The 15,815-nt window shown below is 46.0% G+C and overlaps 1 protein-coding gene across 1 annotated transcript in view; it reads left to right on the top strand.

The window, feature by feature from the left end:
• Positions 1-14,136: 14,136 nt before the first annotated feature.
• The window catches only part of RFX1 (regulatory factor X1), a 30,321-nt gene continuing 28,642 nt past the window's right edge, over positions 14,137-15,815 (top strand). The window contains exon 1 of the mRNA XM_024767493.1: positions 14,137-14,256. Coding sequence (XP_024623261.1) covers positions 14,137-14,256 — 120 coding nt within the window. The remainder of the gene's footprint in view (positions 14,257-15,815) is intronic.

Raw genomic sequence — 15,815 nt, 5'->3', positions numbered from 1 at the left:
ACGACCCAACACTGCCAAAAATAAATAAATAAATTTATTTTAAAAAAAAATAAAAAATAAATTATTTTATTTTATTTTATTTATTTTTGGTTGCGTTGGGTCTTCATTACTGCACGCGGGTTTTCTCTAGTTGCTGCGAGCGGGGGCTACTCTTCGTTGCGGTGCGCGGGCTAAAAAAAAAAAAAAAGGCCCTGATTTATAGCAGTTACAGGTTTCTGGCCAATTTCAAGCTACCAGTGTGATATTGCCAAATTCCTGAAAAGGTAACAATCAGTTTTCACAAGTCAGTATAAGCCGGCTCCAGGACACCACCAAAATGTGAAAAACATTGCAAATTGCATTTAAAAAAATAATGATTTTTTTAAACACCCATGTCATCATTACCCAGATCAAGAAGAAGGACAGTGCCAGCACCACAGATGTCAACCCCCACCCCCACCCCGCATCCCCGGTCACAATTTCTTCCCTACAGAGGTGACTTCAGCCATCACCACTTCTTTGTTTTTTATTCGTTTTGTGTTTTGTTTTTTTTTTCACCGTGCCACATGGTTTATGCAATCTTAGTTCCCCAAGCAGGGATTGAACCCAGACCCTCTGCAGTGAGGGCTCGGAGTCCTAACCACTGGACCTCCAGGGAATTCCCTGCTTTTAATTAGTTTTAACACCAACCTGGGCATCTCTGAAACAGATAACTGAATCTCTGAAACATAACTGAGTCTATTTCTTTTTTTTTTTCCCTTTAATTTCATTCTAATAAATTGAACTTTTTATCAAAGTTCATACAGATCTGGGCACATACAGAAAAGTGCCCAGATCATCAGTGGACACCTGGAAGAATTTTCACAAACTGAACACACTTCTGCATCCACCCCTCAGGTCCAGAAACAGAACATTCCCAGCCTCCATCCAGAGCAGGGAAATTAAACTCCACCGTCTGGGAGGAGGAGTATGGAAGAATTTGTGGACGTAAGTTAAAACTATACTAACTAATAAATGCTTTGAGTGAGATGCTTTGAGGCTATGCAAAGATCCTGTTTCCCGGTCCACCCACTGATATTAGCATTCACTGGTGGATCGTGTGCATTGGCTATTATTTAATTATTTGGATTCTTCTATAAGGAAGAGTTGTTTCATCTCCACTTATTTACTTGTGCAATTATTTGTTTATACCAATATGGACTCATGAATAGTTATTTTTATTCTTTGGGTTAAAATTCAATACTATTATTATTTATTTCACCACCCAAATTGTTCCAGCTTTGGCCATTGGGAGCTCTTTCAATTGGTCTCTGCTCTAAGCATTTTCTTTCAGGCACTGCTCTTTTGACATGACTATCTCTCTCTGTCTTTGTCTCTCTGTCTGTCTGTCTGTCTCTCTCTCTCTCTCTCTCTCTCTCTCTATATATATATATATATTTTTTTTTTTTTTTTTTTAAGTACTTCCTTACTGTCTGGCACCACAAGATGTTCCAGGCTCATGTTCCATTTCCCCTGCCCCAGTCCTAGTATCAGCCATTTTCCCAAGGAGCCTGTGTTCCCTTTACTGGAGAGTGGCATTGAGAAGCCAAGACCTGGATGCTTAGTCTGCTCATTGCTACTGAGGGTGGGAGTTGATGTTGTTGCTTCTGGGCCTTCTCAGCTGATAGCATCACTTTAAAAAAAAAATATTGAGGTAAAATTCATATGAAATAAAATTGACCTTTTTTTTTTTTTCGCGGTACGTGGGCCTCTCACTGTTGTGGCCTCTCCCATTGCGGAGCACAGTCTCCGGACGCGCAGGCTCAGCGGCCATGGCTCACGGGCCCAGCCGCTCCATGGCATGTGGGATCTTCCCGGACCAGGGCACGAACCCGTGTCCCCTGCATCGGCAGGCGGACTCTCAACCACTGCATCACCAGGGAAGCCCAAAATTGACCATTTTAATGTACATGCATGTTCATAGTAGCACTAGTCACAATAGCCAAAAAGTGGAAATAACCCTGATGCCCATCAACAGATGACTGGATAAACAAAATATGGTCCATCCATACAATGGAATATCACTCAGCCTAGAAAGGAACGAAGCAATGACACATGCTACAATGTGGATGAACCTTGAAAGCATTACGCTGAGTGAAAGAAGCCAGACACCAAAGGTCACATAGTGGATAATTCCATTTATAGGAGATGTCTGGAATACGCACACCCATAGAGACAGAAAGCAGACTAGTGGTTGCCAAGGGTTGGGAGGAGGGAGGAATCAGGAGTAATTCCTACCGGTGTGTCTCTGGGGTGACGAAAACATTTTGGATCTAGACAGAGGTGGTGGTTACACATTATGAATATACTAAATACCACTGAATTGTTCACTTTACCACGGTTAATCTTATATGTCAATTTCACCTCAATTTATTTGTTTATTTGTTTTTTTGTTTGTTTTTTGTTTTTTGCCACACCGTGCAGCTTGTGGAGCTTCCCCAATGAGGGATCGGAACTGTACCCCCTGCAGTGGAAGTGCAGTTCTATTTAATTATTTATATTATATATTTTTAAATTTCACCTCAATTTACAAAGAACAACAATAAGGGCTCTGGTGATGGGCAGAGCGGGGTTCGAATCCCATGTCTGCCTAGTTCCTGCTGTGTGACCTTCGGCAAGTCACTTAAGCTCTCTGTGCCTTGGTTTCCTCACCTGTAAAACAAGGAGGATTCAATGAGTGCATCAAATTCTTAAAACAGTCTGTGGCATGCAGTAAGTGCTGTTTAACTAAATGTTTTTTTTTTAATTTTTATTTTTATTTTGGCTGTGTTGGGTCTTTGTTGATGCACGAGGGCTTTCTCTAGTTGTGGCGATCGGGGGCTACTCTTCATTGTGGTGTGTGGGCTTCTCATTGTGGTGGCTTCTCTTGTTGTGAAGTGTGGTCTCTAGGCGTGTGGGCTTCAGTAGTTGCGGCACATGGGTTCAGTAGTTGTGGCACGCGGGCTCTAGAGCTCAGGCTCAGTAGTTGTGGCGCACGGGCTTAGTTGCTCCTCAGCATGTGGAATCTTCCCAGACCAGGGCTCGAATCCGTGTCCCCTGCATTGGCAGGCGGATTCTTATCCACTGTGCCACCAGGGAAGCCCCTTAAATGTTATGTCTACTTGACACATCCCTTTTGGATTTGACCTTTATTCCTTTGTCCTTTTCTTCATGACAGACTCCTGGCCTTGGTTGCCCCCAAGGCCAAGGACAACGCTCCAGAAGACAGGAGTCATATCTGACTGTACTGCTTCAAAAGGGCTGATGAATAATATGTTCCCCTCCTCTGCCTCTTCTCCTGGCCACTCTCTACGGATGTACCCTTCTGCCCTTTTCTCCATATCCCCAATCCTGGCCCGGGGGTTGCTGATGAACAAACACGTCAGGAAATATTTGTTGCCTGACTGTTTGACTTTAACTGACTGTCCCAGAACCAGAAGCTTCTTTTGTGCCTCACACAGAATCAGAATTTTGAGCCCATCACGGCTGAGTGCAAATCCCACTTCCTGCGAGCAAGGCGCTGCACCTCTATGAGTTCATTGGGAAGATGTAGATAATAAGCGTATCTACTTTATGGGGTTGTTTGAGGACTTGGGTGAAATTATGCAAAGCGCTTAGCACTGGGCATAACACCCAAGTGCAGAGGGTTGAATGGTGATCACCTCCTGGTGATATATCGCAGGACCTGTGAACGTGATCTTATTTGGAAAAAAGGATCTTTGTGGATATAATTAAGGACTCTGAAATGAGATCATCCTGGATTATCTGGGTGGGCCCTAAATCCGATGACAAGTGTTAATAGACAGAGACAGAAGAGAAAAGGCCAAGTGAAGATAGAAGCAAAGATTGGAGTGATGTAGCCAAAGAGGCCAAGTCATGCCAGGAGCCACCAAAAGCTGCAAGAGAACGAAAGATCCTCCCCTAGAGCCTTGGGCGCGAGCCACAGCTCTGCTGACACTTTGATTTCAGACTTCTGGCCTGCAAAACTGTGAGCAAATAAATTTCCATTGCTGTAAGCCACCCAATTGTGGTGAACTGTTACAGCAGCCATAGGAAACTCATGTATAAGAATTGGGAAATGTTATCTGCTACCAATATCATTATTGTTACTGTCAACATCATCACCATCACCACCATTATCATGGGCAGTATAAAAATGCACTTCAGGGACTTCCCTCGTGGCACAGTGGTTAAGAATCTGCCTGCCAGGGCTTTCCTGGTGGCGCAGTGGTTGAGAGTCCGCCTGCCGATGCAGGGGACACGGGTTCGTGCCCCGGTCCGGGAAGATCCCACATGCCACGGAGCGGCTGGGCCCGTGAGCCGTGGCCACTGAGCCTGCGCGTCCGGAGCCTGTGCTCCATCCGCAACGGGAGAGGCCACAACAGTGAGAGGCCCGTGTACCGCAAAAAAAAAAAAAAAAAGGAATCTTCTTGCCAATGCAGGGGACACGGGTTTCAGCCCTGGTCCGGGAAGATCCCACATGCCACAGAACAACGAAGCTCATGTGCCACAACTACTGAGCCTGCAGTCCAGAGCGTGATCCACAACTAGTGAGCCCACGTGCCACAGCTACTGAAGCCCGTGCGCCTAGAGCCTGTGCTCCGCAACAAGAGAAGCCACCGCAATGAGACGCCCGCGCACCACAATGAAGAGTAGCCCCCGCTCGCCGCAACTAGAGAAAGCCCGTGTGCAGCAACGAAGACCCAACACAGCCAAAAATAAATAAATAAATTTGTATTAAAAAAAACACCCACAACCCAGATCTTTAAAAAAAAAGCACTCAAATCTTACCAATCAATCCTAAATAAAGCCATTCTCCTAATTTGTTAACTAATTTTATTTATTTTTATTTTTTTATTTATTTAATTTTTGGCTGTACCAGGTCTTAGTTGCAGCACGTGGGATCTTTTAGTTGCGGCATGCGGGCTCATAGTTGCAATATGCGGACTTCTTAGTTGTGGAATGTGAACTCTTAGCTGCGGCATGTGAACTCTTAGCTGCGGCATGCATGTGGGATCTAGTTCCCCGACCAGGGATCAAACCCGGGCCCGCTGCTTTGGGAGTGTGGAGTCTTACCCACTGGACTACCAGGGAAGTCCAGTTAATTTTATTTTTGAACAGTTCATACATTCATGGGCTTCAAAAAACGAAAAGTATAAGGTTTATGCTGCAGTATCTCCCTCCTAAGTCTTAGGTCCCCTCTCTTCACCCACAGGTAACCCACTGCTCTTGATTTCCTATCTTTCTGGAATTTCTGTGCACATATGAAAAGAAATATGAATACAAGTCCTTATCCCTCCACCCCCTCCAACACACACACACACACCTGCTTTTACATTAAAGGTAGCATTAAAATGTTGGGTTTTTTATTGTGGTAAAATATATATAACATAAAATATACCATTTTAGCCATTTTTAAGTATAAAGTTCAGTGGCATTAAGTACATTCACATTGTCATGCAATTATCACCACCATCCATCTCCAGAAATTTTTCATCTTCCCAAACTGAATCTCTGTACCCAGTTAAACAGGTACTCCCCATTCCTCCCTCTCCCAGCTCCTGGTAACCACCATTCCACATTTTGTCTCTATGAATTTGCTTTTTCAAGGTACATGGCAAATTGGAACGACACAGGACTTTCCCTTTTGTGTCTGGATTCTTGCATTTAGCGTCATCATTCAAGGTTCATCCATGTGGTAGAATGTGTCAGAATTTCAGTTCAAGGTAACATGTTTTACATGTTCTTCTGCACCTTCCTCCTCCACACCCCCCCCAACTTAACAACAAATGCTGGAGTGCTCCCCTTTCCAAAGCTCTCTTTATGCACCCTTGTCATTTTCTACAGCCGGATGGTATTTTGCCATGTAGATACCCCATAGTTAATTTCACTGCCAGAGACAGACAGTTTTTCATTCGTTTGTTCTTAGGTTAACACTGCAGTGAAGAACCTTGCACAAATGTCATTTCACACGTATGCAAGTGTATCTGTATATAAATTGTGCGATGTGAGATTTCTGGCTCGAAGATTATGTGCATTTGTAATTTTTACAGATATTACCAGATTTCCTTCCTTGAGGGTTAGATTAATTCACACTCCCTCCAGCAATGGATAAGAGTCCTGTTTCCCTTCAGCTTCACCAACAGAATATTATCAAACTTTGGATTTTTGCCAAAAGAACAAGTGAAAAGTGGTATCTCAGAGTAGAGAAAATTTGCATTTGCCTAACCACAAGCAAGACGGAACATGTTTCCATATTTCCATGTGTTTAAGAGCTATTTATAGTTTTCTTTTTCCTCTCTGGTCACCTTCCTTGTCCATTATTCTTCCAGGTTGTTGATCTTTTCCTTCCTGATTTCTAGGAGTTGTTTTTTTTTTTAATTTTTTTTCTGTTTTTAAAAAATTAGTTAATTATTTTTGGCTGCGTTGGGTCTTGGTTGCTACGAGCCGGCTTTCTCTAGTTGCCACGAGCAGGGTATACTCTTTGTTGCAGTACATGGGCTTCTCACTGAGGTGTCTTCTCTTTGTTGCAGAGCACGGTCTCTAGGCGCACAGGCTTCAGTAGTTGTGGCATGTGGGCTCAGTAGTTGTGGTGCACGGGCTTAGTTGCTCCATGGCATGTGGGATCTTCCTGGACCAGGGCTGAAACCCGTGTCCCCTGCATTGGCAGGTGGATTCTTAACCACTGGGCCACCAGAGAAGTCCCTTCTTTTGTTTTGTTTTGTTTTGTTTTGTTGGCCACTCCATGCAGCTTGCAGGATCTCAGTTCCCTGACCAGGGATTGAACCCGGTCCACAGCAGTGAAAGCCCGGAATCCTAACCACTAGGCCACCAGAACTCCCCTAGCAGTTCTTATATGTTAAGGAAGCTTACCATATGGTTATGAAATGTGTAGTAACTATTTTTTCCCGATTTGTCATTTCTCTAAACTCTTAAGATTACTGACCACTAACATTTATTGAGGATTTGCTACACGTCTGGCTTTGTCCTAGGTTCTTTAAACACACCATCTCTGTTCAACCTTATTGACACCATTTTTCATCTCTAAATACTACAACACACATTTTCCTACATAATATAATGCCATTTTCACATCTAACAAAATATACAGTCATTCTTCAGTATCATCTTACACCAAAGCGAATGTTAGCATTTCCCCGAATCTCTGAAATATCTGTTCAGAGTTGGTTTAGAGCAGTGCTGGCCAATAGCACTTTCTCTGATGATGAGAATGTGTTTTCCCATATAGTAGTCACTAGCTACATGTGGCTGTTGAGCGCTTAAAATGTTTCCTGTGAGACTGAGGAACTGAATTCTTCATTGTATTTTATTTTACTTTCTTTAAGTTTTAATAGCCACATGGAAAATTACAGGCCAATATCCCTGATGAAGCTAGATGCAAAAACTCTCAACAAAATATTAGCAAATCAGGGACTTCCTGGCAGTCCAGTGGTTAAGACTCTGAGCTTCCACTGCAGGGACTAGGGTCCGACCCCTGGTCGGGAACCAAGATCCTGCATGCCCTGTGGCTCGGCCAAAAAAGAAAAAAAAAAAATTAGCAAATCAAATTCAACAATACATTAAAGGGATCATACACCATGATCGAGTGGGATTTATTCTAGGGATGCAAAGAGGTTCAACACCTGTAAATTAATCAGCGTGATAAACCACATTAACAAAATGAAGGATAAAAATCATGTGATCATCTCAATAGAGGCAGAAAAAATATCTGACAAAATTCAATATCCTTTCCTGATAAAAACTCTCAGCAAACTGCTATTCAGAGGAAATGTACTTAATGTAACAAAGGCCATATATGACAAGCCCACAACTAACATCATACTCAACACTGAGTTTTTCCTCTAAAATTAGGAACAAGACAAGGCTGCCCACTCACTACTTCTATTCAACATAGCACTGGAAGTCCTAGCCAGAGCAGTTAGGCAAGAAAAAGAAATAAAAGGCATCCCCTCCCGTAAAAATAGTCACACAGGACTAGCAATTACCATATAAGACAGTGCAGGTATAGAATATGACTTCCTCACCCAAATACATCTCACCTGTACTCACTCCATTATTCCCCTCCCACTTGGCCCTCAGCCTTTTGCAGTGTGATATCTGCCCCCCGGCAAATTGCCACTGAACCCAGGTCTCACCCCAGCCCCGCTTCTCCCCAGATTCTATCGTATCTTCATTGGTTCATGCAAAGCCCTCACCAGTTTAATTTCTGTCCCCTCCATCCCAGATCCCCAATTCCTTGCCCTTCCCAAACCTTTGCCAGCATCCCTAAAGCATTTGCTATGTGTTCTTAAGCTGGTAGATACTCTTAATAATAGGATGTATCATTTTGTGTGTTTATACTTTTACTTTATATGCTTATACAAGTATGCTGTAATTTGCAAAATGACATTGTGTACTAGATCTCCATCTGTATCCTTTTCAGTGATACATTGTGGGATTTTTTTGTTTATTTTGTTTTTACTTTTTTTTCTTTTTTTTAACAAGATTGAAAGCATTTATTAACTTCTTTCCTTCAGCCTCCTCTCAACAAAAAGTTGTCTTTCCAGAGTTGGGGGGGCGGGGAATAGGTTGACACAGGTTCATGTAGATATGCATACACCCCAAGCATTTTCTCTAAAAGCCCAATTATTTAGGGCATTGTCTCTCAGATCTTTGTTATTTTTAAATCTCAGGCCATTCCTTTCTTTTACAAATCTTCTTTTCAGTGCCTCCAGAAATCTTCCATGCATGAAGATTGTCTTCATGCATCAGATTCATGGATATATCTGCACAGTGTTTATATATCAAACATAAATAAATAAATAAATATATATATATATATATTTCTTTTACCCTACTGTGTACGTAGTTTGAAAAGTTAGAAGAACCACCCTGGGATTCCCTGGTGGCGCAGTGGTTAAGAATCCGCCTGCCAATGCAGGGCACATGGGTTCAAGTCCTGGTCCGGGAAGATCCCACATGCCTCGGAGCAACTAAGCCCGTGTGCCACAACTACTAAGCCTGCGCTCTAGAGCCCGCGAGCCACAACTACTGAGCCCACGTGCCACAACTACTGAAGCCCGTGCGCCTAGAGCCCACGCTCTGCAACAAGAGAAGCCACCGCAATGAGAAGCCCGCTCACCGCAATGAAGAGTAGCCCCCGCTCGCCGCAACTAGAGAAAGCCCGCACATAGCAACAAAGACCCAACACAGCCAAAAATAAATAAATTTTTAAAATTAAAAAAAAAAAAAAGAAGAACAAGCCTGCTAATCATTCACTACACCTCATGTTTAATAAGCAGAAATGCACAGGCTTTTAAGATGAATTTCCAGCATAACAGAAGGACATCTTGTTTGCATTTCAATGCACCAAGTGTCAGATTCTTTTTCATTACTCACTGGCACATTAATGGATGGCTCTTAATTTCTTTTTTTCTCTCTTTTAGCAAAACTCCGTGAAGACCTCTCACTCTTGGGTCAGGAGCAAGGTTGCCTTATTTTAAAATGCTATAGTGTCTGAGTTTCACCGCATCAGCATCACATTTTTTAAGAGCTACTTTGTTGCTTTCACTGTTAGATTAGTACTCTATCATTCAGCATTCTTATTTCATCTTTGTAGTCCCTGAGGGATGGACACCTACATTGCTTCCAACTTCCTGCTTCAATGAGCATTCTTATCTGGTGCAAAACTCAGTGAATATAAAAACTTGGAAGAGAATTACCAAAGTTGTAGTTCTCTCAATTTAACAGGGATCCAATAACTGGCTTAAACAAGAGAGAATGTTTGTCTCTGCTGGCAGACAGCCTGAGGACCCTGGGTCCTTCTGTCAGTTGCTCCACCATCCTCCAGGGCAGTATCTCCAAGGACATTTGGCTGTGTCTGGAGACATCCTCGGTTGTCACACCTGGCAAAGGGAGGGGTTGGGGAGGTTGTGTGCTCCTGGCATGTAGTGAGTGGTGGCCAGGTATGCTGCTCAATACTCTACAGTGCACAAAATATCCCCCTGCGACAAAGAACAATTTGGCCTCAAATGTCGATGATGTCGCCTGCCCTACAATAGTCCCCACTCTTTTATTTTTTTCTTTTTTGGCCGCACTGCGAGGCATGCAGGACCTTAGTTCCCCGACCAGGGATGGAACCTGTGCCCTCTGCAGTGGGAGCGTGGAGTCTTAACCACTGGATCACCAGGGAAGTCCCCCACTCCTTTTTGTCATGACTGACGCGTTGAAGACACCGGGACAGTTGTCCTGTAGCACATTCCACCCTTGGGGTTTGTCAGTTGCTTCCTGATGTCATTTAACTTGTTCCTCTATGCTTCCCATTTCCTGCAAACTGGATGTTAGGTCAAGAGACCTGATCAGAGTCAAGTTTAACATTTTGGCAAGATGTGTCCCAGGGGAAGCTGTGAACTTCCATTGGTATCACATCAGGAGGCCCCAGAGGCCCAAGGGTCCCTCTACTGTGATGCTCAGCTTCACTGCAGCTAACACTGGTGACAGTCTCGCCTCTGTGATGAAGTCTGCATCCCTACACCTAGTGAACCCTGGGCGTATCTTGCTCCCCAACATCTTCTCACCCGATGTTTGAGAACACCCATCGATGAACACTGCCCAAATCAATTATTTCATTGGCTTCTGCAAAATGGTGATTGTTCTAATTCTCTCATTCCTTCCAGTTTTTTTGGCCATGCCACACAGCTTGCAGGATCTTAGTTTCCCAAGCAGGGATGGGGCCAGGGATCAAACCCAGGCCCCCTGCCGTGGAAGCGCGAAGTCCTAACCGCTGGATCGCCAGGGAATTCTCTCCTTCCACATTTTTTAGCTGGCATTCTTAGACTGTTTGGTGACCATGAAAAGTTACTACTGGGAAGGCAAGATCGTGCTTAATTCCTTACTTTTAATTACCAACATTTTCGGAAAGGAGTTGGTTGAGAGCTACTTCCAATGGGTTAATAAGTGTGTGTGTGTTTTAACTTTCAAATCGAGGTATAACATACATAAAGTGCACAGATCTTAAAGGGAGAGCTCAGGGAATTTTTACAGCTATATACCCGTGCAACCACCACCAGATAAAAATATAGAGTATTTCTAATCCCACACTGCCTTCCCTGCCATTAAGTTTTATAATGAGTAATTTTAATTGAAGAAATGATTTCCAGGCTTGATCGTACCCATCTTGGGGGTTCAAGGACTTCAGGAAGGTGGGGAAATGGGTGAGAAGTAAAAATAGGGCTTCTTGGCACTCCCCCACCCAACATGGCTGGCTCTGGCACCCAAACCTGTCTCACAGAAGTAGCTGCAAGGGTCGAGCGACTTGTTTTGCCAGTCAGGGTTTATCTCGGGCACCTCCTGCCTGGAAGTCTCATTAATTCTTGGGGCTCAGCTAGCATTTCCAAGCAGACGGGGACTGCCCCTTCTAGTCTTCCATCGAGGGTCACACCCAGGGGCAGAAAAGCACACTGGGAAGTCCCAGAGAAGGAGACAGGCTGTCTGGGTTCTGCTACCTTCAGTTACCTGATCCTAGAGGAGGTATTTTCCCTTCTGAGCCTTTGTTTGCTTACCTGTCAAGTGGGGGGAATATTCCGCTTTGCTGGGTTCTTGGGAGGATTTCGGCAGAATCATCAGACTACCTTTACATTTCTGACCTCACCTCTTGGCACTTTCCTCTTTGCTAATTCCACCCCTGCCAGATGTTTGTTCCAGTCCCCAGGCCTTTGCTTCTGCAGTTCCCTCCACCTCCGTCTTGTGGGGCTTGCTTGCTTTCTACAACTCAGGTGCAGTTCGAATGAGCCCCTCCTCAGGTTACGTGGGCTACAGCGGTCTCTCTTATCACGCACACTCTAATGTTGCTTTTTTTGAGTCTTTGTTGTTGTTGTTTTTTAAATTGAAGTATAGTTGATTTACAATGTTGTGTTAGTTTCAGGTGTAGAGCAAAGTTATTCATATCTATATATATATACACTTTCTCAGATCCTTTTCCCTTATAGGTTATTACAAAATATTGAGTATAGTTCCCTGTGCTATTTTATCAGTCCTTTCTGATTATTTTCTACATAGTAGCGCCTCACAGCTCTTACAAACCTATCTTGAGTATTAATTTCACTGCTTATTGTGTCTCCTCCTGTAGTAGAATGCAGAGTCTAGGGACTTGTCCGCTTTTTTCACTTTTACAGGCAGGGCCTTGCCTGACGAAAGTGTAATGTTCGTTGAACTAGGAAACATAAACCCAGAGAGGTGGAGCCACTTTCTCATTTGTCACACAGCAAAATCTGCATTAGAACTTCAGGCTCTGAGCCTTTGCTTTCTTTTCCCTTCCTCTTTGGTGGGGATTAGGACACAAAACTTAAGGGTTGTCAAAAAAATTAGTCATCGAGATATTTTTAAAAGTCAAAATTGGGAATTCCCTGGCGGTCCAGTGGTTAGGACTCTGCGCTTTCACTGCGGTAGGGCCGGGGTTCAATCCCTGGTCTGGGAACTAAGATCCTGGCCAGCTGTGCCGCCGCCAGGAAAAAAAAAAAGTAGAAAGAAGCAAGCTGTGTGTCGCTGCCAGGAAAAAAAAAAAATTAATGTCAACAAAAAGCAAAAGATAAGATTCGACCTTGCACTCGCATGACTCACCCCGCCCTAATCCCAGTCCTGGCAGATCCCGTCTTTATTTAAAATTTTGCTATTCTGTTCACCATGGATTTATTTTTTTCCCATTAGATATTTTTAAAATATTGCAATACTTCATTAGAATGTTATTCATCTTGATGATTGAGTTTTTCCACCCAAGACGCTCACCGTAGTACAAGCCCCGCTTCTGTCTCTTCTCCTCCCCTAGAGAAACTGAGGCACGGAGGACTCGGGGTGGGAGTGGGGTAAGGATAGGGGAGCTGTGTGGGGTCGGTTGAGCAACCCGAGCTGCCCCGGGAGGGGCTGGACGGTGACCTTTGCTTATTGCCCGCGGAATAAGCAGCTAATTAAGTCTCCCTCGCCTGCGGGAGACCTTTCTCAGGTCGGCCCGCGTCTCCTGCAGGGCCGAGACAGCCGCGGTAGCCTCGGCAGCGGTAACCTTTCCGGGTCCAATGGGGCGGGCAGGCGGGAGAGAGCGGGATGGATTTAGGCGGAAATGGTGGCGGTGGGTATCGCGGCCCTGGGATCGAACCCCGCCCGCCTCGGCTCCCCACGTTCATCCTACCACCGTAGGGTAATAGGGGAAGGGAAAGAGCGCACGGTGACGTCATCGAACCCCGAGCCCGGCCTCCGCCGCCAACGTCACAGACAAGCAGCGCAGCGTCACCGCATTCCTCCCGTGACGTCAGCGCGCAAGGCCAAGAACTGGCCCATAGGGGAAGGGAGAAGTCTGAAGGAAGGTCTTTACTTTCTCGCACTTCATATTTGGTAAGGCGTTTAAAGTACGCAGAAACGGACTACCACTCCCACCTGGCCTTGCGTGCTGCGCATGCGCACAACTTCCAGCGGGAGAGCGCGGCAAACCTTTGGGCTAGATTGACGTCCCTTTAGTCGAACCAAAAGGCAAGTTTTACGGCCGCAAACCAGTCCCGACCTTACAGGCCCCACCCCTTTATTCTTAGCCCGCAGCTTCCTTGAGGGAGAGACGGGCTCCTCTGCCTTTGAAGGCTTAGTTTCCCTTGATGGACATTCACACCGATGAATCAGAGCGTCGGGAAGTCGAGAGGATGTTGAAAGACGCGCCTTGGAGCCAATAGCTTAGCGGCAGGGCCTGGCGCCATCCAATCACTTTTCCCAGTGCCGCCAATCACCCTGGACCCCGCCCCCAACGCGTGACGTAAGTAGGGTGGGTAGCAACAGTTGCCCCGGTGAGGGAAACGGAGGCGCCATAGCCACGGTAGTCGTGGCGACCAAGCAACCCGGCAACGCGAGTCAACAACAACAACCGACCGGCCGACCCCCGCCCCCACCCCCCCGGCCCGGCCCGGGGACCCCGGCACGTTCTGTCCCCCTCCCAACATCGCCTCCGAGACCTGTGGAAAGCCCTTCCGCGGACAGAAGTAGGGAGAAGCCGAGGTAACCCGTGCGGCCCCAGGGTGGCGGTCCAGGCCGGGGAGGACAGCGAGGCCCGGGCGGCGGGTGTCTCTGTAATCATAATCTTGGGGGAAGGGGCGGGCGGTCAAAATGGCGGCGGCGACTGTCGGGGCCGTGGGGGAGGGGGCTGGGGCCCGGCTGGGGCTACACCACCCGCCCCCGGGCCCCGCCGCCCGGCCCCCGCGAGGGGCGGGCGCTCGCAGGCAGACGGCGAGTGGAGGTAGGCCGGCCCGCCGGGGCGGGGGGCTTTTATATGTCGGGAGGCACAAGGGGGCGGGACTGGGAAGGCTGGGCCAATGGGAACGAGGGAGGGGCGAGGCGGGACCGAAGTGAGTGGGCGGGGCCAGGTCATAAGGTGTGGGCGGGACCGGCCGGTGCCCCGGGAACTGGGTGGGGCAGCTGACCCCTAGGTGTTTCTGCTCGCGTAAGCGATGGAAGCCACCTGTGCCTTGTCATTTTAGAACCTGCCAGGACTCAAGTGTGTACCACATGTGAGGTCTCAGTTTTCTATCCTGTAAAGTGGGGAGAATCACTGCCATCGCCTCTTTTTTGCATTTCAGGGACTCCTAATTCCTTTCAGGAATTTCTCTAGGGCTCATTCTTGAACTTTTTACTCCTATCTACTTTTTCTGAATGTTTTTTATAGATTAACTGTTAGTCTTGATTTCAATATTGCTGTTCGCTCCAAATCTGCCTTCTCTCTGAGAAGAGATGAAGGTAGACAATTTCATGAAGCTGTGGGATAGGGGTATGGCTTTAGTCTGGACGATTTGGTTCGCAGAAAGCGAAGCCCATGGCAGAGAGGAGTGATCTTGGGTGACTGAGTTAGAAGAACAGAAACTTGATTGCTTCTATGTGGGCAGCTCTAAGATCTAAGATTTCGTCTTGTCCCTGGGCAGGGGGCTTGTTCCTGGAGATGGGACCATTCCTAGCTGTTCTGCCCATTCTGGTCTTCCTTTGAGGAAGGAAGTAAATGATGGAGTAAAGGGCGCCTGAGGAAGTTTCTGACGCTGCTTCTCTTGGCTAGACACATGTTTTTGTGTCAGTCAAGTTGGTGTCAACTGGGTCACATGTCACTGAGGAGGTACCAGCTTACAGAGCCACGTGGGCAGGGAGCTGGGACACCGAGATCAGAGGGAAGGGGAAGTGTTCCACATTTGTTAGAGGAGAATCTGAGTGACTGCTTTGCTGGGACAAGATCTGCCAGCTTGGGCAAGAATTTTTTTTTTTTTTTTTTTTTAAACAGCAGCTGGGCCAAGTCCACTGTGCTTATTCTCCGTCTTGCTTTGGAGCTTGGCATCAGCAGAGCCGAGCGCATGCTGCAGCCGTTTTCTTTTCAAATCAATCAGTAAACTTCAGGGAGAAGGAACGTTTCAGGTTCTCCCAAAGCTTTCCCTCAAGAATTTGAGATAAGGCTTGGGAGTGTCACTTCTCCAGGGATTTTTCCCAGGTCAGGAAATAACCTGATCTGGGAAATATTTCTAAACTCTAGAAATAACCAAGTTGCCAGGTCATCGGTACCTGTTAGAAAGGCGAGCTCTGAGCAGAAAGTGATCTAGTCTTGTTAACTGCCCCTCCCCCTTCTTATATCTTATGCATTTGAAAGGCCCAAGCCCAGAGGGGTTCCTGAAGGGAACACTGGCTTTGGTCCCTTGTCCTTGAAACAATCAACTGCTTTCTAGCTGTATGCTCCTGGGCAAGTAACTTAACTTCTCTGGACCTTAGTTTCCTCCCATCTAAACTAGGGACAGTGATCATTGGTAATGATT

The sequence above is a fragment of the Neophocaena asiaeorientalis genome, unplaced genomic scaffold, assembly GCF_003031525.2.
Source record: "Neophocaena asiaeorientalis asiaeorientalis breed wild unplaced genomic scaffold, Neophocaena_asiaeorientalis_V1.1 scaffold87, whole genome shotgun sequence".
Classification (NCBI taxonomy): domain Eukaryota; kingdom Metazoa; phylum Chordata; class Mammalia; order Artiodactyla; family Phocoenidae; genus Neophocaena; species Neophocaena asiaeorientalis.
This window is presented reverse-complemented; position numbering and strand designations above follow the sequence as displayed.